The following is a 22095-nucleotide window of genomic DNA, read 5'->3' as shown; positions in this document are numbered from 1 at the left end:
CTCATGTCCCCAGTGTCCCCAGGTTGTCCTCTTGTCCCCATTATCCCCATCGCAGCCTCGTGGCTCCATGACATTATCTCCTTGATGTCCCCATGATGTCCTCAACACTCCCATATTCTCAGTGTCCCTACATCCTGGCATGTCCCCATATCCCCATCATGCCCCCAGTGTCTCCATGACATCCCCATGTCCCCGTGATGTCCCCAGGACATCTCTATCTCCCCATCGTGTCCCTGTCTCCCCATGTCCTCACTGTCTCACCAATGTCCCCATGTCCCCAGTGTCCCCATGATGCCCCCACACCGCCATGGCATCACCACATCCTCACTGTCCCCATGACGTCCCCTTCTCCCCACGCTGTCCCTCCCCCCACACGCTGTCCCCACGCTCCCACGACACCCCCACCCCCCGGTGCTGTCCCCAGGTCACACAGGGGCTGCGGTTCGTCCCTTTATTGGGGGCTGTGCGGCGCGGCCGGGGCCTTGGTTTGTGCTTTTTTATCTTCTCCAAAACCTCCACAAAAAAGTTGCTTTGCTTCTTGTTTGTTTGTTTTTCTCTTTTTTTTTTTGGGGGGGGGGGGAGGGGGGCAGGGCCCACCAAGAAGCCACTTAGGGGCCACCACGAGTCACTTGGAGGCCACCAGAAGCCACTTTTTGGGCTCATCTCCAAGCCCCTGGTACAAGTTGGAGGTTGAAGCTTCTACGGTTCTGCTACCTGAATTTGGGGGGATCCTGGGGGTGTTGGGGGAGGGTTCGGGGCGGGGGGGGCAGGAAGGTTTTGAGGGCTCAGTGGGGTCAAGGGGGAGAGGTGAAGAAGGTGGGAGGTCAAAAGGGAGGTGGGACCCCATCCTCTCGTCACTGTCGTCGCCAGCGCTGGGTCGGTGAGATCCCCACCATGAGACCTGCCCATGGAGGGGGAGCAAGGAGCGGGACACGGAGCTGGCGGTGACGACGTGGGATGGGAAGGGACCCGCCAAGGGGGGGCGGGGAGAGGGGGACGTGCTGAGGGTGCCACAATGGTGCTGCCGTGGGCACAGCTTGCAGCATCTGGACCATCTGCAGTGGGTGCGGTGGCGGGTGCGGTGGGTGCTGCGGTGAGTGCAGTGGCGGATGTGTGGTAGGCGCTGCAGTGGAGGCGGCGGTGGGGACGGTGGGGGCGGTGCCTGCAGCGCCTGCGGTTTGCAGCATCTGGAACGTGTGCACTGGATGCAGTACACACTGTGGTGGATATGAGGCGTGCAGTGGGTGCTACAGTGGGTGCTGCACTTGCAGCAATTGCAGTGTGCTCCCTGTCGTGCCTGCAGTGCCCGCAGCATTTATTGCATTTGCAGCGTGTGTGCAGTGGCTGCAGTGCCTGGAGCAGCTGCAGGGGGTGCAGTGTGCTCAATGTCGGTGTGCAGTGATTGCAGCAGCTGCAGTGTTTGTTGTGTGCTTAGAGTGCAGCATGTGCAGTGCTTGCAGTACCTGCAGCGTGCTCAGGATGCAGTGTTTGTTTGCATGGCATGCAGTGCGCTCAGTGCAGTGGCTCCAGGGGTTTTGGCACACAGTGGGTGCAGTGGCCGTAGGGTTTGCATGGTGTGCAGTGAGTGCAGTGGGCTCTATTTGCAGTGCTTGCAGCATTCACAGCACAATTGGCTGCAGGGGTTTGGCACACAGTGGGTGCAGTGGCTGCAGGGCTCGCGGCGTGCTCAGGGTGCGGTGGCTGCAGTAAGTGCAGCGTTTGGTGTGTCTGCAGTGCACGCACTGCAGGGCCCAGTCTGTGCTCCGCTTGCAGCGTGCAGCGCTCGCAGTGCGCTCAGCATGCGGTGGCCAGAGGAGGCGCAGCGGCTGCAGAGTTTGCAGTGGCTGCGGTGTGCAGCGTTTGCGGAGTGCAGTGCCTGCAGCGCATGTGGCGTGGGCGCAGCATGCCTAGTGCAGCGGGAGCGGGGGTCTGGCAGACGGTGGGTGCAGGGCTGGCAGCACGCATGGTGCCCGGCTGCAGTGCGCTCAGTGACAGCTGCGGCTTTGCAGCGGGTGCCATGGGTGCAGTTCGCTCGCTGTGTGCAGTGGCAGTGCAGTGCGTGCAGAGAGCGTGCCCAAGGTGTGCGTGGCCTGCGTGCGGTGCCTCCAGCCTGCTGCCTGCGCACTGCGGGCGTGGCCCCTGCACACACCGCGGCTGCGGCACCCTGGGGCACGTTTGGGTCATCCGCGAAGTGTTCTGGCTCTGTGACACCTTTGTGACATGTGTGTGACATGGCTGGGGCCTGCAGCGCTCTGTGACGTGTTCTGGGTCCCTGACATGCGTGGGGCCTGCAGCAGGGTGTGACATGTTCTGGGTCCGTGACATGCATGAGATGTGTGTGGCACATGTGGGGCCGGCAGCAGTGTGTGACATGTGTGTGATGGGTGTGACACGTTTGGGGTCTGTGACAGGCGTGTGTGATGTGCGGGGTCTGTGACGGGTGTGGCACGCGTGTGACACGTGTGACACATGTGGGGCCTGCAGCAGCGTGTGGCGCGTGTGTGGCACACGTGACACCTTCTGTGTCTCCGTCACGCACTGGATGGCTGCAGGATGTGTGGGTGCAGCACACCCACGCCACACACCCCACACGCCTCCCCTCTGGCAGCACCCCACACGCGTGCCCACACCTGGCCCAGGCATGTCCACATGTCCGATGCGTGTCCAAATCTCTGCTGTGCATCCACCTGTCCAACATCTGTCCCATCTATGTCCAAGGTGCCCAAGACGTGTCCCAGACATGTCCCAGGTGCCTCTGCACGTGTCCAACACATTGTTGATGGATGCTCCACGCATGTCCAAGGCATGGTGATGTGTTCGAGGCGTGTCCAATGCATGTCCGAGATGTGTTTGCGGGCCCAAGACACGGACGAGGCACCCAAGATGTGTCCAAGGTATGTCCAAGGTGTCCAAAGCAAGTCAAAGACATCCAAGACGTGTCCAAGGTGCCCAAGACGTGCCCAAGGCCTCTCCTTCGTGTGTCCAAGACATGTCCACAGACGATGGATCCATGTTTGATGCATGCTGAGGTGTCCACACGTGTCCAATGCATGCCCAAGGCACACCCGACGCGCGTCCAACACGTCTAAGGCTTGCTGCCATGTCCAAGCCGTGTCCACAGGTGCCCAAGACGTGTCCTTGGCATGTCTGAGATGTGCCCACACCTACCCAAGACATCTCCGAGGCACCCAGGACATGTCCTTTGTGTGTCCAAGACATCTCAAGGCACCCGGGACGCATCCTTTGCCTGTCTCATGCGTACCCAAGGCATGTTGATGTGTCTGAGATGTGTCCCCGACGTGTCCAAGGCACCCAGGACGTGTCCTTGGCGTGTCTGAGGTGTGTCCAGCTGGGTCCCATGCGTGTCCCACGCCTGTCGAAGTGTCTGAGATGCATCCAAGCCACCTGCAAGGCACCCAAGACGTGCCCAAGACGTGTCCTTGCACATCCTTGGCATGCCCAAGGCAGGCGGGTCCTGGAGGGGGGTTGAGGGGGGAGGGGGGGCTGGGGGGGGGTGTTCAACCAATCAGTGACAACATTGTGGGGAGGGGGTTGGGGATTTGGGAATATTTGGGGGGGGTCCTAGCTCTACTCTGACGTCATCCCTGATATGGCTGCTTGGAGCCCCCCCGAGGGCAAATCCCGGGGGTGAGGAAATTTGAGGAGGGGGTGGGGGATGGGGGGAGGGGTGGGATTTTCTCTGCGGGGGGAGGTGGGGGGGTCCACGGCCGCTGCCCCGCCCGGGGCCATGCAGGGGCAGAGGCGGTTTTATTGCTCTATGGGAAGTGGGGGGGAGGGGTAAAGGAGAAAAAAAGGGGGGGGGGAGTAAAAAGAGGGTCTCAGGCCCCACCCCCCCCCTTTTTTTTGATTCCTTTTTTTTTTCCCTAACACATTCCCCCCCCCCCAGGCTCTGTGCCCCCGCGGGGGGGTTTCAGCTACAGTTTGGCAAAAAAGCGGCAAAAATTGGCATAGATTTAAATATCGGGGGGGGACGAGGGGGGCGAGGGGAGTTTTTTGCATGCAGAGACCCCCGCACACACCCTTGGGGGGAAGGGGGAGTTAAAGGGGTGTGGGGGAGGGGGAAGGCGGGAGGGGGGACACACCCCCAAGTCCACATACCCCCCTCCCTCCCAAAAAGTGACACTTTGGCATCGTGGAGGGGGGGGAAGGGGGAGGGTTGTGCTTATTTTTGGGGGGGGTGGTGGTTTGGGGGGACATACGCACCCCCCCCTCAACCTTTCTGGGGGCGAGGGGGAGTGGTGGGGGAAGACTCATCCTGGGTGGGGAGGGGGTACCCGTGCATGGAGGGGGGGGGCACCCTGAATTTATTGGGGGTACCCAGAGTGGGAGAGGAGCACCCAGGAGGGTCTCGGGGGCGGGGGGGGGGGGGGCACCCTGAAATTATTGATGTACCTGGGGGGCCCCCGAACTACGTAAGGAGGGAGAGCTAAGAATGGAGGGGGCTGGGAGTTGTGGAGGACCCTGAAGTTATTGGGGTACCTGGGGGGCATCCCTCGGAGGGTACCCTTGGGGAGGGGCACCCTGAAGTTATTGGGGCAGGGGTAGAGTTGGGGGGACACCCAGAAGGATCTCGGAGGGGGAAGTTCTGGAGTCGGGGGGGCACCCTGAAATTTTGGGGGTACTTGAAGAGAAGGGGAAAGGTCTTGGGGGCTTCCTTATGGGGGTCCCCAAGATGGGGGGGGGATGTACTTGGGGGGGGGCACCCTGAAGTCGTATGGAGGACCTAGGGGAGTGACCAAGGCGGGGGGAGGCACCCCACAATTATTGGGGTACCCTGGAGGAGGGAAGGAATTACAGGGTGGAGGCACTCCCCGGGGGAGGAGGTTCCTTTTTGAGGGGACCCTGAAATTATTGAGGGGACTGAGAGGTGGGGGGAGGGGCACCCAGAAGGTTCTTGGAGGGAGGGGCACACCCTGAAATCATTTGGGTTCCGGGGGGGGCGGGGTGGGGGTGTCCCCCTGGGTGTACACTGGGGGGGAGGCAGGAGGAGATCCCGGAATTTGGGGTACCCGAGGTCGGGAGGGTGTGAGGGGTGGAGGCCTCCTCTAAAACTGGGGGGCGAGGGGCGAGGGGGGGAAGTCATGCTGGGGGGGGAGTCCCCAATTTGAGGGGGTCCCCAAGTTTAATTGGAACATCCCCAAGTTCTGAGGCTGCCCTCGAGGGTTTTTGTGGGAGGGTCCAAAGCTGGAGGATGTCCCCGAGTGAGCTGGGGGGGGGTCCTCGAGGTTTGGAGGAGTCCCCCAAATTTAGGGGGAACTACTCTGGATTTTACAGGGGAGTTCCCACATTTCTGGGGGGCTGTACCCAAGGATGTGGAGGAGATTCTGAGTTTCCAAGGGTGTCCCCAGGATTTTGGGGGGTGGGGGGGGGGTCCCCGAGTTTATTTAAGGGGGGAATCCCCAGATATTGGGTGGAGGGTCCCTGGGCGTGAGGGGGGGGGGACAGGGTTTGGAGGGGGTCCCCAAAACTGTGCCGTGAATTTTGGGGGGGGATGGTGGTTACATTATTGCCTTGGGGGGAGTCATCCCCAATTTTTTTGGGGGGTTCCAGGTTCGGCACAGGGTGGGAGCGGGGGGGATGGGCACCCATGCAAGGAACTGGGATCTGGGCTAGACTCCAAAACTGGGGAGCTGGAGGGGGAGGGAGGGACACCCATGCAAAAGGACGGGGAGGGTCACCCTGATCTTGGGGTGCACCAAGAGTTGGGGCACCATGAAAAGAAGTCTTTTGGGGGTCACCACCCCCTCAGATGGAGACATGCAAAAAAAATAATGGGTGGGAAGCACCTAAAGGTGGAGGCGGGAGGGGGCACCTAAAGGTGATGGTGGCACCCAAAGGTGGTGGCACTCATGCAAAAAGGGAGGCTGGGGTGAGGTGGTCATCCTGATGTTGAGGTTCACCATGAAGATGGAGGACCTCAGGGGTGGGGAGGGTCAAGCAGATGTTGAGGTGAAACTCAAGGTGATGGAAACCATCACAGGAGGTGAGCCAAGTATTGGGGTACACCACCAGACCATGACATCCACCCATGGAAGGTCAGCCAGATGTTGAGGTGCACCTCAAGATCATGGAATCCAATCCTGTAAGGTCACCCTGATCTTTAGGTTCACCTCTAGACCGTGATAGTTCATCCAGGAATGCCGACCAGACGTTGGGAGTTCACCAGCAGATCACAACACTCACCCAAGAAAAGTCACTCAGGTGCTGGGGTGCACCTCAAGGTCCTGAAACCCATCAAAGGAGGTCAAACAGGTGTTGGGGTGCACCACCAAACCATGACAATGCATGTAAGGAAGGTCACCTTCACTTTGAGGTTCACCAGCAGACCATGGCACCCCTGATGTTGGGCTGCACCACAAGGGTATGGCACCCATCAAGAAAGGTCAACCTCATAGTTGAGGTGCACCACCAGACCATGACACTAATCCATGGAAGGTCACCCAGGTGTTGAGGTGCACCTCAAGCTCATGAGGCTCATCAAGAAAGGTCAACCTGAGGTTGGGGGTACACAAGACCATGGCACTCATGAAAAGGTCGCCTTGACCTGGGCATTCACTGCCAGACCATGACAATCATTGAAGAAGGTCAGCTTGAGCTTGGGGTGCACCTCAAGGGTTATGGCATCAAGGGAGGTCCCTCTGACCTTGAGGATCACTACCAGACTATGACAGCCATCAAAGAACATTACCCAGATGTTAGGGTGCACCACCAGAATACAACACCTGTGATGGAACTCAGTCAAGGCCAACTCTCAACCAAGACCATGACATTGTGGTGGAACCCAAATGAAGGTATAATGTTATGGGACTCAACCAAAGCTATGATGGAACTCAACTAAAGCTGTGGTGTGGTAGAACTCAACCAAAGCCATGGCAAGCCTCAACTGAAGTCATTACAAAGTGCTGGAACCCAGCTGAACCCATGACATGGTGCTGGAACCCAACCAAAGCCATAGCAGATCTTGAACAAAGACATGGCAGGGTGGTAGGAGCTAAGTGAAGCCATGATAGACCCCAACAGAAGCCAGATAGACCTCAAATGAAGCCAGGGTGGGATGAGTGGACCCAAGTGAAACTGTGACATGATGATGGAGCCCAACCAAAGCGACAATGAAACTCAAAGTCATGGTGTGCTTCAACCAAAACCATGACAGGATGGTGGAACCACCTGAAGCCATGATAGTCCTCAACCAAAGTCATGACCTAGTGCTGGAACCCAACCAAAGCCACGAAGGACTGAAGCCATGATGTGAGTCAGAACCCACCCAGGGTTGTGGTAGAACCCAACCAAAGCCATGTTGTGACGCTCCCGTTTCTAAGGTGACTTCCCTAGCTGCATGGCTCATGCCTCTAGCTGGTCCCCTTAAAGCAGGTAGGCTCTTAGTGCTTGTTGAGAAAGGACTTGAGCACAAAGTCCTCCTGCGTGGCTAGCACTTGCGTTGCTCAGAAGGGGCCTCAAATGGTTGCTCTCAACTGAAGGAGTCACAGAGTGTTGGAACTCAACCAAAGCCACAGCAGGGTGATGGAACTCAACTGGAGCCATAAGACTCGACCAAAGCCAAGAAGACTCAGACAAAGCTCTGGTGAGCTTCAAGAGAAGACACAAAGTGGTGGTGGAACCTAACTGAAACCATAGTAGACCTCAACCAAAGCCATGACTTGGTGATGGAACCTAACTGGAGCCATGGCAGAGTGGTGGAACTCAACCAAAGACATGATGAGACTCAACCAAAGCTATGGTGAACCTCAAAAGAAGCCACAAAATGGCAGAGCCCAACTGAAACTATGTTAGGCTTCAAGTGAAGCCATGGTAGACCTCAAATAAGGCCATGGCAGAGTGGTGGAACCTAAAGGAAGCCACAGTAGACCCCAACTAATGTCATGACTGGTGCTGGAACCCAGCCAAAGCCATGGTAGACCTCAAATGAATACATTACATGGTGATAGAATCCAACCAGAGCCATGGCAAGGCGGTGGAACTCAACCAACACCATGATGAGACTCAACTAAGGCCATAGTGTGGTGGTGGATTTGAAATGAATCCTAGGTGTTCCTCAGCTGAAGCCATGACATGGTGGTAGAACCCAGATGAAGCCATGGTAGACCTTGGCTGAAGCCATAACAGGGTGGTGGAATTCAACTCAAGCCATGGTGGTCCTCAGCCAGGCCATGGTGAGCTTCAACCAAAGCCACAGTAGACCTCAAGTGAAGCCATGGCAGGGTTGTAAAACCCATCCAAAGTCATAGCAAGGTGATGGAACTCAGATGAAGGCATGATGAGACTCAACCAAAGCTATGGTGGGCCCCAAATGAAGCTGTGATGTGATGGTGGAACTCAAAAAGCTGTCATGAGACTCAGTTAAAGCTGCATTGGGCCTCAACTGAAGTCATAACAGGGTGGTGGATCTCAACTCAAGCAAAGCCATGGCAGGATGATGGAACCCAACTGAAGCCATGGCAGACCTCTAGCAAAGCCATGGTGGAACTCAAGCAAAGACACAGAGGAACTCAAGCAAAGCCATGGCACGATGATGGAACCCAACTGAAGTCATGACTGCAACCCAACCAAAGCCATGGCAGACCTCAAGCAAAGCCATGGAGGAACTCAACCCAACCAAGGCCATGGCAGGCCTCAAGCAAAGCCATGGTGGAACTCAACCAAAGCCATGGAGGAACCCAACCAAAGCCATGGTGTAACTCAATCAAAGCCATGGTAGGGTGATGGAACCCAACTGAAGCCATGACACAATGCTGCAACCCAACCAAAGCCATGGCAGACCTCAAGCAAAGCCATGGAGGAACTCAACTCAACCAAAGCCATGGCAAGGTGATGGAACCCAACTGAAGCCATGACATGATGCTGTAACCCAACCAAAGCCGCGGCGTTCCTCAACCAAAGCCAGAAGAGGGTGGTGGAACCCAACCGAAGCCATGGCAGGGTGGGAGAACTCAGCCAGATCTGCGGCGTTCCTCGACCGGAGCCACGAGGTGGTGGAATCCAATGGGAAGCAGGGAGGCAACGCTGCCTTTTTGTTGTGGTTTTCCCTAAGGTGGCTTCCCTAGCCGCATGGCTCAGGCGTGGAGAGGGCTGAGGGGTGGTGGGCCGGTCCCCTTGAAGCAGGCAGACTCGTAGTGCTTGTTGAGATAGGACTTGAGGGCGAAGGTCTTGCTGCAGCGCTTGCACTTGAAGTGCTTGAAGGCCGAGTGGGTCTGCATGTGGGCGCGCAGGTTGGACCTGTCGGCGAAGGCTTTGCCACAGTGGGCGCAACCGAAGGGCTTCTCCCCGGTGTGGGACCTCATGTGGCCTTGGAGCAACCAGGGCCGGCTGAAGGCTTTGCCACATACTTCACACTTGTGCTTCAAGTCGTGGGTCAAGAGGTGCATGGCCATGGCCGGCATGGAGACGTAGACCTTGCCGCAGGTCGGACACTTCTTGGCCATCTTGCTGTCCAGGCTGCGGTGGGTTTGCTTGTGGCGGCTGAGGTTGGAGGAGGTGGCGTAGGTCTTCCCGCATTCTCCGCAGGCGTGCCGCTGAAGACTCCGGGTGGATGAAGATGAGGAGGAGGAGGAGGACGACGTAGTGGTGGAGGAGTTGGCGGCAGAGTTGGCGGTCTTCCGGCGCGACCTACCGTCGGTGATGAAGAAGGCATCCACTGCGTAGCCTTCGCTGACGGCGGCGTCGCCGTTGATGTAACCGGTGGTGGTCAAGGTGGTGGAGTTGGGACTGTCTGGTGGGTCAGGATCTACTGGGATGAAGTCGGCATGGGTCACCGGGTAGATGGTGGTTGGAGATGATGGGACCTTCAAAGTGGACTCAGGGTTGGTGGGGAAAGGGGAAGGGGAGATGTAGTTGGTGAGGTAACCTGGGAGTGGTGGTGGGGTGGTAGGAACGGGCACGGAGAAGGGAGAGTGGTGGGAATGGATAAAGAGTGGATGAGGACAAGATGGGAATGGGCATGGAGAAGGTGGGAGTGGTGAGAATAGACAAGGAGTAGATGGGAGTGGTGAGAATGGACGGAGAGAAGATGGGAATAAGGAAGGAAAAGGTGAGAGTGGCAGGAATGGGCAGAGTGGACGAGGGTAGATGGAAATAGGGAAGAAGAAGGTGGGAGTGGTGGGAATGGACAAAGAGTGAACAAGGAGAAGATGGAAATCAGCAAGGAGAAGGTGGGAGTAGTGGGAATGAGCAAGAAGAAGATGACAATGGGTGAGGATGGACAAGAAGTGGACAGGAAGAAGGTGGGAATTTGCAAGGAGAAGATGGGAATAGACAAAGATGGTGGGAATGGGCAAGGAGTGGTGGGAGTAGTGGAAATAGGCAAGAGAGTAGTGGAGGTGGGAATGAGCAGGAATGGACAAGGAGAAGATTGGGATAGGAAGGAGAAGATGAAAATGGGCAAGGAGCAGACAGGAGTGGTGGGAGAAGCAGTTAGTGGCACCCATAAATCCAGCAGCACCGCGCTGGAGAGGCCCTGGCTGTCCCCTCCCTGTCCCTGCTCCCATGCTGGATGCTTCCCATCTCCACTCCTGGTCTTCCCTTGTCCCCATCCCTTGTCCTTACCCCTTGTCTCTGGCCTTTTGACCCTTGTCCTTTGTCCTCAACCCCTGTCCCCTGTCCCTGCCTGAAGTCCCCATCACTGTCCACTTCCCTTGTCCTTTGTCCCCTGTTCCTTCCTTCACCCTTGTCACTGTCCCCTTCCCTCGTCACCAATCCTCTGTCCCCTGTTGCTAACTCAGTCCTTGTCCTTGATCCTGCCCACAGTCCTTGGCCCTTCCCTTGCCCCTTGCCCCTTGTCCCTGCCTGGAGCCTCCTGTGTCTGTCCCTTGTTCCTTTTCCCTGTCACTGCCTCTGCCCCTGCCTCCATTCCTTGTCTCTCTTATCCTTTTCCTTGTCCCTGTCTCTTCCTCCATCCCTGTCCCTCCACGCAGCCCCTTCCCGTGTCCCCATCCTTGTACCTGTCCCTACCTGCAGTCTCCCAACCACTTGTCCCTTGTCCTTGTCCCTCGTTCCTCTCCCTGCCTGCAGCTTCTCTCACCGTGTCCGTCTCCATCCCTTGTCCCTTTTCTCTTACCCCCTTGCCTTCTTCCATCCCTGTCCCTTGCCACAGTCCCTGCCCATGTCCCGATCCCTTGTTCACGTCCTTGCCTGTATCCCTGTGTGTAGCCCTGTCACCTGTCCTTTTTACCTTGTCCCTGCCTGCAGTCCCGCAGCCACTTGTCCCTGCCCCTTGTCCTTGTCCCTTGTTCCTGCTCAGCGTCAGTTCGTCCCTGTCCGTTATCCCGTATCCCTACTCTTGTCCTTGTCCTTATGCTTCTTCCTGTCCCTCTCTCCATTCCTGTCCTTTCCTGCAGCCCCTGTCCATGTCTCCATCTCTATCCCTTGTCCCTGTCCCTTGTCCATTGTCCCTGCTTGAATCCCTGTCCCTGACCGGAGCCCTTTTCCCTGTCCCTTCCCTTGTTCCTTGTCCCTGTCTCCATGTCCTCCTCTTTGCCCCTGTCCCTATTGAAGTCCCTGTCCCTTTATCTCTGTTCCTTGTCCCCTGTCCCTGTCTGCAGTCCTGCAGTCACTCGTCCCTGTCCCTTGTCCCTGTCCCTTCCTCCATCCCTGCCTCCTTGCCCCTTATCCCTGTCTCCATTCTTCTCTTATCCCTGTCTCTTGTCCCTTGTCCTTGTCTCTGTCACTGCCTCCACCCCTGTCCCCATACCCATTCCAGCCCTTGTCCCCTGCCCCTTGTTCCTGTCCGCAGCCTCTATCCTTGTCCCTTGTCTCTTGCTCCTGCCTCTACCTCCATCCCTGTCTCCGTTTCTGTCCCTTGTCCCCTGTCCCTTGTTCCTGTCCCCGCTGCAGTCCCGTAGCCACTTGTCCCTGGTCCCTGTTACTGCCCTTGTCCCTTATCCCTGCCTGCAGCCCCTGGCTCTGTCTTCATCCCTGTCCCTTGTCCCTGTCCTCGCTGCAGTCCCTCAGCCACTTGTCCCTGGTCCCTGTTACTGTCTTGATACCTGCCCCCGTCCCTATCTCCATCCCAGCCCTTGTCCCCTTGTCCCTCATCCCTATCCTTTATCCCTGTTCCCCATCCCTCTTCCTGTCTCCTGTCCCCTGCCCGTGTCGCTGCGGTATCCCCGCAGCCCCGTGTCCCCTCCGGGCCCGGTTCAAGGTCAGCCGGGGCCGTGCAGGGGCCGGGCCCCGCTGCGGCGGTTCGGTGCCGGTTACGCAACTCGCCGCAGCCGCAGCCGCAACCGGGGCCAGGCCGGGACCGGGACCGGGGCGGGGAATCCGGGACCCGGGAATGAGGGTGCTCCAGGGGCTACTCCGGGACCGGGGGGGCTCTGGGGGATTGCGGACCTGGAGAGCTCCGGGGGTGGGGGTGGGTGTTGGGGGGGGGTTGTTGAGTGGGTCTGGTAGAATCTGGGATTAGGGAGACTCCAGTACTGGAGCGGTCTGGGGAGTTTCTGGGAGGGTCCAGGGGGCTGTAGGACCGGAGGGATCCGGGGGGTCTGAGAGGGTTCAGGGGGTTCCAGTAGGGGGGGATGCGGGACTTGGGGAGGGGAGCTCTGAGGGATGCAGGGGATTCCGGGGTGCTCCGGAATGAGCTGCAGAACCTGACAGCTCCAGGGCCAAAAGGGTCCGGGGGGGTCCGATGGTCTCCAGGACCAGCGGGATGAGGGACCTGAGAGGTCCAAGGGGCTCGGGGGTGGGGGGGAGGGGGGCGGAGCGGGGATGTGGATTCGGGGGGATTCAGAGGGATTCGGAAGGATTTGGGGGGTTCCGGGGCTGGGGCCCTCGGGACCTGGGGAATCACGAGGGATCCCGGGGAACTCCGAGGGTCTCGGAGCCTCTTCTCGCCCTTGAACTTGGGCTCCCTAAGACAAAAGGCAGGAGCAGAGGGGCCGCTCGGGCTCTTTCGGGTCTATTCGCGTCTGTTCGGGTGGGTTCGGGTTTGGTCGGTTCGGGTAGGTTCGGGTCTGTTTGGCCCGGGTTCGGCTCTGTTCGGGTCCGGTTCTGCTCTACTCGGCCCTGATTTGGCTCTACTCGGCTTAAACTCGGTTCTACCCGGTTCTAACCGACCCGGTTCGGTTCTCTTCGCCAAGGTTCGGCTCTCCCCCGATTCTACTCGGCTCTTTTTGGCCTGATTGTGGTTTTAAGGGACCTAATTCGGTTCTACTTGTTTCTGTTCAGCTCTACTCGGCCCGGTTGCCGTTCTAATGGGCCCGGTTCGGTTCTCTCTGCTTCTACCCGCTTCTCCCCAGCCCCACTCGGCCCCTCTCGGCCCCACAGTAGCAGCGGGCGGCGCAGTGGAATGCGCCGGGCCCCGGTTTCCTTCCCTCCTCCCCCATCTCCATCCCCCGGTTCTCCGCCGCCGGTTCTTACCCTTGTCGTGTAACCGGGCCCCAAAATCCGCCCGCGACCGACCGTAGGGAGCATCAAGCCCGGCGGGGAACTCATCGAGCTTCACCTTCTTCACCAGGAACGACCGGGGCATGGTTCCACCGTGGGCTCCACTGCCACAAAGGGACCCCCCCCCCTCTCCGGTAACGGGAGATACGGGGGGGGGGGGGGGGGGGTGGTGGCGGGGGGGTGGTGGCAAGCGGCGGTGGTTTAAACCGTGCCTACGGCTTTGTGCGGCGGACGAAGCCGCCCAGCTTCAAACTGGGGCCACCAGTAACCTCCAGTCTCCGCCGTGTTGGGATCGCTGAGGCCGCAGCCAGAGCAGCGGCCACTGGTTAAACCCCCCCCGCCAGCCGGCATCGACCGGTTTAACGGAGGGAGGGGGGGTGTTGGAGGAGGAGAGGGAAGTGGGATGGAGGGGTCAGAGCCCCCCAAATGAAGGTCCCGGTAGGTTCCGGTGTTGGCTCCTCTGGTTCAGCACCAGGGACGGCGTCTCTGTGCAGCACCGCACCTCCGTTCAGCACCGTGGACAGCGGCTCCTTTCGGCTCTTTCCGGCTCCTTTCGTCTCCTTTCGGCTTCCTTTAAACCCACTCCGGTATCTCCCGGTTCTTCGGTACCGGAGACAGCGGCACAGTTCGGCTATTCGTTCAGTCCCGGTGAAGCCTCGGTAGCTCTTGGCGGCTACTGGTATGGGCACCAGTAGCACCCGGGAGGTCAAGGTATCTGCCGGTAGCTCCCGGTTCTTTAACCTCTGCTTCGTTCAGTCCCCTTCAGCTCCTAGCGCCTTCTGGTGCAGCCTCCGGTAGCTTCCAGTTCTTCAGCACCGCGATCGACCGCTCCGCTCAGTCCTTTTCAGCTCCCGGTAACTCCCGGTGGCTCTTGGTGCAGCCTCTGGTTGCTTCCAGTATCTCCCAGTGCAGGTTCAGTGGCTCCAAATACCTCCCGGTAGGTCCCAGCACAGATTCAGCGGCTCCCAGTAGCTCCCGGTACCTCCTGGTTCTTCAACCTCGGTAGCAGCGGCTCGGTTCAGCTCCCAGTAGCAGCTTCCAGTCGGGGGTTCCCGGTGCAGTCGGGACCGAGGTGGGGGGAGGGGAGCGGCGGCGGATTCTTTTTTTTTGGGGGGTCCCCAGTGTGGGGGGGGGGCTAGGGGGGTCCCCGATGCCGCCGCCGCCGCCGCGCTCGGGGAGCCCCGAGTGGGAGAGACAGGGCGGGGGGCGGAGCTTAAAGGAAGAAGGCGGGGCCGAGAGGGGGCGGAGTCTTGATGGGGTGGGGCTAAAGAGGGAGGAATCAAATGGGGGGATGGAATCTCAGGGAGGGGGAACCCTGGGATTGGACTGGGATGGGGTGGGGGGTGGACTGGGAAAGAGTGGAAATAGACTGGAATGGGATGGATTGGGAAGGACTAGCATTAACTGAGGTTGGATTAATTGGGATAGACAGGGATGGACTAGAATGACATGGAGATGGAACGGGATTAACAGGGATGGGGGGGAAGATGGACTGGGATGAAATGAGATTAACTGTGATGGACTGGGATTAACTAGGATGAATTGCAATGGGAAGGAGGTGCGATGAACTGGGATGAAATGGAAATGGGTTAGGATGAGATGGACTGGGTTGAACCAGGATGGTCTGGGAAGGATCAAGCTAGGCTGGGAGGTACTGAGATGGGAAGGAGACACAGATGAACTGCCATGGGGATGGAGGGACCTCGGCTGGAAACGAAGCTGAGCTAAACTGGATTGAACTGGGCTGAGAGGAACTGGTCAGTTCCAGTTTGGTGCTAGCACTCAGACAAAGTGGGAGCAAGGGAAAGAGGTGGGAGAGGGACCAGGGTGCAGGTGGCAGCCCTCCCCCCACCCCCCCCCCCCCCCGAGACTCGCTGTAATTTGCATATTAATAAGGTTTAATGAGGGGGGAGGGGCAGCTCCAGCTGGGACCCAGGGCCCTCATTAATATGCTAATTGGGCCCACCCACTCCCAGTACTCAACTGGGAGCTGAGGAGACCAAGCTGGGAGCTGCAGTGGCCTAACAGCTAGGAGCTGAGGAGGTCCAACTGAGAGTGATGTAACTGGAGCCCTCTTGCATCCTTGATGTGCATCTCCCAGTTAATCTACTTATCCCAGTAGGCAATGGCTACTGCTAGCTGGTGCTCCCAGTATGCCCAGCTAAACCCTGCTGTGTCCAGTTAACCCCCACCAGTGTTACCAACACTCTTGCTGGTGCATCCATCAGTGCTCCCAGTAGACCCTCACCAGTGCACCCAGTACGGGAAGGGTTAACCCTGCCCAGTGCTGCCCATACAGCTGCTCTCCACCTAGGTGACCTTGAAGGTCACTTCCAACCCAGCCTATCCTCTCATTCTGTGATTCCCATGCTGGATGCACTGAGAAGAGCTAACTGGTTGTACTGGGAGCACTGGGCAGTGTTAACCCTTCCCATACTGGGAAGCCATTGATCTCTTCATTCCCCATCCTAGTCCACCCCAGTCGAACCTACCTTCATTCCATCCCTCCCGCTCCATCCCATCCCTCTCAGTCCAGTCCATCCTTATCTCTATCTCATTCCAGTTCACTCTAGTCTGTTCCATCCCACCTCAAACTACTTGCAACCTGTCTTAGTCTGTCCCAGTTTCTCCCATCTCAACCCAGTCCATCCCATCCCACCTCAATCTATTCCACCCCAGTTCAGCCCAGCCCATCCCATCAATTCATCCCATTTAACAGATCTGTGGAACTGTTTGGGTTGGAAGGGATCTTGAAGACCACCCAGTTCCAGCACCCCACCCCTGCAGGAACACCTTCCACTGGAGCAGGTTACTCAAGGCCTCATCCAACTTGGCCTTGAACAGCTCCAGGGAGGCAGCATCGAGGACCTCCCTGTTCCAGTGTCTCACTACCAGCTTCTTCCAGTCTGAAGCCATCACCCCTTCTCCTAGCACTAGAAGCCCTCATAGAAAGTCCTTCCCCACCTTACCTGGAATCCCTTTGAGGTTCTGGAAGGCCACCCCAGAACCTGCTCTTCTCCAGGCTCAACAGCTCCAGCTCTCTCAGCCTGCCCCCTAAGGAGGCTCTCCAGTGCTTCATGGCCTCCTCTGCACCTGCTCCAGCAGCTCCATGTCCTTGTGTCATGATGTGCATAGCCCAATGCAGCCCAGTCCCATGTCTCCCACTCCAGTTCATTCCAGACCTGTCCCATCTCATCTCCATTGCATCCTAGCTCATCTCTATCTCATCCCATCCTTCTCACTCCAGTTCATCTCCATTTCAGTTCATCCCTTCCACCTCAGTCAATCCCATGCCAGCTCCACTCCAGTGCCTCCCATCCCCATCCTATCCCTCCCACCCCATTCCTGCTCTATTCCCACCCTTCCCACCCCAGTTCACCCCACTCCAGCTCACCTCAACCTATCCCATTTCATCCTATTCCCACCTCCATTCCAGTCTAACCCATGCCCGCCCCATCCCAGTCTGTCTCAGTCCATCCCAGTCCAACCCCCTCCATGCCATCCTAGTCTTTCCTTATCTCATTCCAGTTCCAGTCCCCTGGAAGTTCCCCACCCCAAGCAAGCTGCAGGGTTGGCTTAGAAGCTTTACTGGGAGATGCCCCCAGACTGGGAGCCTGAACTGGAGAGGTCCAAACTGGGAAGTACAAAATGTGAGGATCCAAACTGGAAGGTACAAAACTGGGAGGTACAAAACTGGAAGTCCAAACTAGGAGGCACAAACCCAGGAGGGGTTTTGGAGGGCTTCTGGTCAGGGGTCTACTGGTGGCCATGTGTCTCTTACTGACCACAGCTCTCCTTGTCACCATGGGGCTTCTGGTCACTGTACATGTCCTGGTCACCATGAAACTCATGGTGGTCATGGGCCTCCTGGACATTGTGGACCTCCTGGTGGTTGTGGGTCTCTTGGGTCCATGGAGCTTGTGGTGGCAATGAGTCTCCTGGTCACTGTGGATCTCCTATTGGCCACACATCTCCTCTTGACTATAGAGCTCCTGGTCATCATAGATCTCCAGGTGGCCATGCAGCTCTTGGTCACCATGGGCCTTCTGGGCTCATTGATTTCTCGGTCACCATGGAAATCATGGCGACCATGAGGCTCCTACTGGCCTTGAGGTTGCTGGTCACCACAGATCTCTTGGTGGCCATGGTTCTCCTGGTGTCTGTTGCTCTCCTGGTCACTATGACAGTGTCCAACCAGCACTTCCAAGCACCTGGTCACCTCCTCACACCCTCGATGAGCCCTCTTGGTGCCCCTGGGCAATCGGCGACATGATGACAGGTTGAGGTAGGACAGCCCCGGGCAGGTAGCCAGAAGGACACTGGTGGGAAGTTGCCATCTCGTGATGGTCATATCCTCATGGTGTCACCTCGGGGTGATTATCACCTCATGGTGGTCATGACCTTGTGGTGGCCACCTCATGGGGTGACCTCATGGTGGTGGTCACCTTATGGCAGTCATTACCTCATGGTGCCACCTCTCAACCTCAACCCTACCCCAAACCCTCACCTGAGAGCTTCAGCAGTGACCTTGGTGCCGGCCAAGTTAAGGGACCTCAGTGGGGCGTTGTGGCTGAAGGTGGCCATGGCCTGGGCCAGGTCTCCGGGCTCGAAGTCGCGTCCAGCCAGGTCCAGCTCCTGCAAACTCCGGCGCCACTTCCGGGCCAGCCCAGCGCTGCCCTCAGCCAATCGCGGGACGCGCTCGGAGCCGCAGGGCAGCCCCAGGTAGAGCCGCTCCAGCTCTGTGGGGACACCACCAGTGGGACCAGGGCAGCACAGGGTCAACACGCGGCCAACGAGCCAAGAGGTGACCAAGACAAGACACAGCCAAACGAGCAGGATGTGGCCAAGTCATCAGCAAGGCCAATATGCGACCAAGGAGCCAAGACACAAGCAGAAAGATAAGATGTTACCAAGAGACAGGACCAACAAGGACAGACATGACCAGGACGAGACCAAGGCTTGGCTGACAAGGTAAGGCCAAGTCAAGACATGACCAAGATGTGATGAAGATACATCAGTAAGAGAAAACATGACCAGCGGATGACCAAGGGGTCAAGACATGTCCCAGAACACACAACATCACCAAGATGTGACCAAGAGGACAGAGACATGACCAAGCTATGGCCAAGACATCACCAAGACACGGCCAACAAGCCAAGACATCACCAAAACAAGCTCAAGGACACAAAACATGACAGACAACCAAGGCTTGGCCAAGAACACAAGACAGGACCAAAACAGGACCAAGACTTGGCCAACAAGGCAAGAAACGATCAAGACATGGCCAAGAAAACACAACATGGCCAAGATGTGGCTGAGAAGCCAGGATGTGGCCAAGACATGCCCAAACCACGTCCAACAACCCATGCCCACCACATCCTGAGCCAGTATGCCTGCATCCCACCGTGGCAGCCCCCACGCTGATGTGGGGCTGGGTTCTCACCATGGCAGGGCAGGTCCAGCAGCCCCTGGGGGGTGACGCGGGCACAGCCCCGCAGGTCCAGCAGCCGCAGCTGGGGGGACCTGTGGAGGAGCCTCCACAGCAGGAGGTCCCCAACGCCGCTGCCACCCCCGGGGCTGGCCAGGGACAACTCCAGCAGCTGCGGGAAGCCACCAGAGATGCCACCAGCACCACCACCACCACTAGAGGTGGTGACAACAGAAGGGGGCTGGCGGCAGGGGCGAGGGTCCAAGGTGACGTTGAGGAGGCGGAGAACCTAGGGGACAGATGAAGGAGGCAACAAAGAGGATGAAGAGGTGACAATTTTGGGGAGGGCAGAAGGCAGGGGCACAATTTTTGGAGGGCAGTGACACAAGGTGGGGCTCAGGTACAATTAGGGGACGCTGGGAACGCTTCTGGGGTGAGGCAGCAGGGGGTGCCACTTCAGTGTCCCCTTCAGCTGGGAACAAGGTGGAGGGACACAGATGCAACAGTTTTGGGGGGACGGCATTGGGAGCAATTTTCCGGGGGAGGGGATGTCCAGAGGATGTCACTTTGGTGCCACCTTCAGTTGAGACAAGGCAGGAACGAGAGTGGGGGGGACATTTTGGGGACAATTTGGTTGGGGGGTTAGGGATAATTCAGGGGAGAGACAAACAAACTCGGGAAGGGGAGGGACACAAAGGGGAGTTGGGGACAATGGGGGGGGCTCAGGGAGGTCACTTTGGTGTCACCTTGAGCTGGGGACAGGCTCCCTGCAGCCCCTCCACCGGCAGCAGCAGGGGGGGGCCCAGGCCACTGCTCCCCCCCGGCCCAGTGTCCAGCTCCAGGAGCTGCAGCTGTGGGCAGAGACCCCCCTGGGGGGGCCCAGACGTCTAAGTGTGGGGCTGGGACCCACTTATGGATCCTGCACCATAAGTTATGGGTCCCAGCTCCCAACTCACAGCCAGTGCAGGTAGAATGGGGGGGGCCCATCGAGGGTCACAGCTCAGGAGCAGCTCTTGGAGGGGGGGACCCAGGGGAGTCAGGAAAGGAAGGAGGGGGGCAGGGTCCAGCTGGAATCAGAGAGACCCCCCCCCGATAATTATTGATTAATAAAGATTAGCTGACTAAGGGCAGAGTTAATTAACTGACGGGGGGGTGCGGGGTAATTTATGGAGACTTTAAATAGGGGGGGAGGGGGATTAAAAGCAGGAGGGGGTTACATTTTTTGCCCCCTGCCCCCCAATATCCCCCCCATTCCTCCCCATTTATTTCCCCCCCCATTTTTTACCACCCTAATCACCCCCAGTTTTTGCTACCCCCCCCAACTGCCCCCCCAAACACTCCCCAATCTTTACCCCCTCAAACACCCACATTTTTCCCTCCTTGCCTCTTCCCCTCCCCATTTTCACCTCCCCAACCCCCTATTTTTTACCCTCTTATTTTTAACCTCCAATTGCCCTTTTTTGCTACCCCCCCATCCCTGTTTTTGCCCTTTCCTGCCCCCATTTTTACCCCTCCCCCGACCCCCATTTTTTACCCCCTCGTTTTCTGCCCCCCCATTCCTTGCACACCTCTCCCCTACCTGGCACAGCCTCAGCTGCAGGCGCCGCAGGTTGGGGCAGGGCGGGGGTGGGGCCGGGACCCCCCCACATCGGGACAGGGACAGCGACTGGAGCTGGGGGCAGCCTGCGGAGACAGCCTGGGGCGAGAGGCAGGACCCAGCGAGCGTGGGGTGGGAGCCACTTACGGGCCCCAACCCCTCACCGATGGGTCTCAACCTCCACTTGCGGCTCCCAGTCCCCTACTCGTGGCCCCCACCCCTCCACCTATGGGTCCCTGCCCCACGCCTAACGGATCCTACCTTCCGCAGAGGTCCCAACCCCACCTCTGGCTGCCAGCGCCTCGCTTACAGGAGAGCCTCGGCCCCCCGTGGGGGGTGCCCCTCCCCGCTTAGTGTCCTGCACCACACCTCCGGCTCCAGCCCCCCACGGCGGCTCACCTGCAGCAGGGGCCCCACATGGCTCTTCCACCCCTGCAGCTCAAACTCCCGCAGCAGCCGCAACCTTTGGGGGGAAGGTGTCACTTGTGGGGCGGCCCCACACCTATGGGGCCAGCCCCACACCTAGGAGGCTGTCCCAGGTGTTGGGGAGCGTCAGAAGGTCCCCCCCACAGACTCGGAGGGCAGCCCCACAGCACCCACCTGCTCTTTGCCAACTCACAGAAGGGAGCCAGGCTTTTGGGGGGACGCTGTGGGGCTGGGGCCCCCCAAGTGTACCCCCCAAGTGAGACCTTTTGCCACAGGTGGGGGTCAGAGGCCACCAGGTTCCACAGGCGACAGACGCGGGCAGCCCTAGGCGGGGAAACACGTGGGCAGCCCCACAGACACGGGTCTTGAGCCACAGGTGTGGGGCTGGACCCTCCGGTGAGACCTTCCCACCACGGACCTACAGTGGCGGCCCCCAGAGGTGACCGTGACACCAGCACCCGCCTCACACCTGTGGGCTGGCCCCATAGGTGTGGGGCCAGGCTCAGGAGGGACCCCCCCAGCGAGACCTACCCACGATGGACGCACTCTGGGGGGGTTACGTTGCCATCACCCACCCCATACACGCGTGGCAGCCCCATACATGCGGGGCCAGACTCGCATCTGTGGGGCAGCCCCACAAGTGTCCCACCTGCAGAGGATGGGGACAGCCCCATCCTGCCCCACAGCAGCCTGGAAAACGCGGAGCAGGATCTCGGGGGGCAGATGCCTGCCCCACAGGTTCTTCTGCCCCCCAGCGCCGGCACCTGCAGCCTCCTCCTGCCGCCGCCTCTTCCGCCGCGGGGTGGGATGCGAGGCGGGGAGCAGCTCTTTGCGCCCCGGAGCCGGGGCCCGCGGGGCTGGCAGCGGAGCGGCGGGGCTGGGAGCGCGGCAGCAGGGTCAGAGCCGGGACGCGGGGAGCTGCCCCGCAGCACGCCCCGCACCTGCGCCACCGCGACCCGAGCCAGCCCCGCAGCCGCGCCCAGCCCGCCCCAGCCTCAGGCTTATGGCGTGCCCCCCGCCCCGGTCACCCCCCCCGCCCCGGTCACCCGCCCCGGTCACCCCCCCCGCCCCGGTCACCCCCCCCCGCCCCGGTCACCCCCCGCTCCCGCTCTGCCCCCTCCCCTCCCGCCTCTGACGCACTTCCGGCACCCGCACGCTCACCTCCCGGCCGCCGCCATCTTGCCGAAGGGGCGGTGCCCAGCGGGAGAAGGGGCGGGGAGTGGGGCTT

The 22095-nt window shown here is 59.1% G+C and overlaps 2 protein-coding genes across 4 annotated transcripts; both read right to left on the bottom strand.

The window, feature by feature from the left end:
* Positions 1 to 437: 437 nt before the first annotated feature.
* On the bottom strand, positions 438 to 14544 carry SCRT1 (scratch family transcriptional repressor 1). The gene is made up of 2 exons (XM_064154473.1): positions 13390 to 14544; positions 438 to 9883 (listed from the first exon to the last, which is right to left on the bottom strand). Exons 1-2 carry the CDS (start codon positions 13499 to 13501, stop codon positions 9093 to 9095), a joined length of 903 nt encoding a protein of 300 aa, XP_064010543.1. The 5' UTR covers positions 13502 to 14544; the 3' UTR covers positions 438 to 9092.
* A 2443-nt stretch (positions 14545 to 16987) lies between these two features.
* Positions 16988 to 22059, bottom strand: FBXL6 (F-box and leucine rich repeat protein 6). Of its 3 annotated transcripts, XM_064154470.1 has the most exons (10): positions 22029 to 22059; positions 21517 to 21744; positions 21042 to 21191; positions 20841 to 20904; positions 20424 to 20540; positions 19801 to 19911; positions 19591 to 19713; positions 18860 to 19133; positions 17924 to 18155; positions 16988 to 17735 (listed from the first exon to the last, which is right to left on the bottom strand). In XM_064154470.1, the coding sequence occupies exons 1-10, from the start codon at positions 22043 to 22045 to the stop codon at positions 17516 to 17518; spliced, it is 1536 nt and encodes a 511-aa protein (XP_064010540.1). In that variant the 5' UTR covers positions 22046 to 22059; the 3' UTR covers positions 16988 to 17515. The 3 variants fall into 3 exon arrangements, with proteins under 3 accessions (XP_064010540.1, XP_064010541.1, XP_064010542.1); XM_064154471.1 differs by lacking the exon at positions 21042 to 21191; XM_064154472.1 differs by lacking the exon at positions 21517 to 21744.
* Positions 22060 to 22095: the final 36 nt, after the last annotated feature.

The sequence above is a fragment of the Pogoniulus pusillus genome, chromosome 14 (assembly GCF_015220805.1).
Source record: "Pogoniulus pusillus isolate bPogPus1 chromosome 14, bPogPus1.pri, whole genome shotgun sequence".
NCBI classification, from domain to species: domain Eukaryota; kingdom Metazoa; phylum Chordata; class Aves; order Piciformes; family Lybiidae; genus Pogoniulus; species Pogoniulus pusillus.
The sequence above is the reverse complement of the archived record's forward strand: the minus strand, read 5'-3'. Positions and strand labels throughout refer to the sequence as shown.

Coding starts and splice junctions, on each gene's coding strand:
- SCRT1 (XM_064154473.1), bottom strand. CDS start 13,501: ATGCCCCGGTCGTTCCTGGTGAAGAAGGTGAAGCTCGATGAGTTCCCC. Junction 9,884..13,389: donor GGCCCGGTTACACGACAAGG/GTAAGAACCGGC, acceptor CACCACTCCCAG/GTTACCTCACCAACTACATC.
- FBXL6 (XM_064154470.1), bottom strand. Junction 21,192..21,516: donor GCTGTCCCCATCCTCTGCAG/GTGGGACACTTG, acceptor TTCCCCGCCTAG/GGCTGCCCGCGTCTGTCGCC. Junction 19,714..19,800: donor CCATTCTACCTGCACTGGCT/GTGAGTTGGGAG, acceptor GGGCCCCCCCAG/GGGGGTCTCTGCCCACAGCT.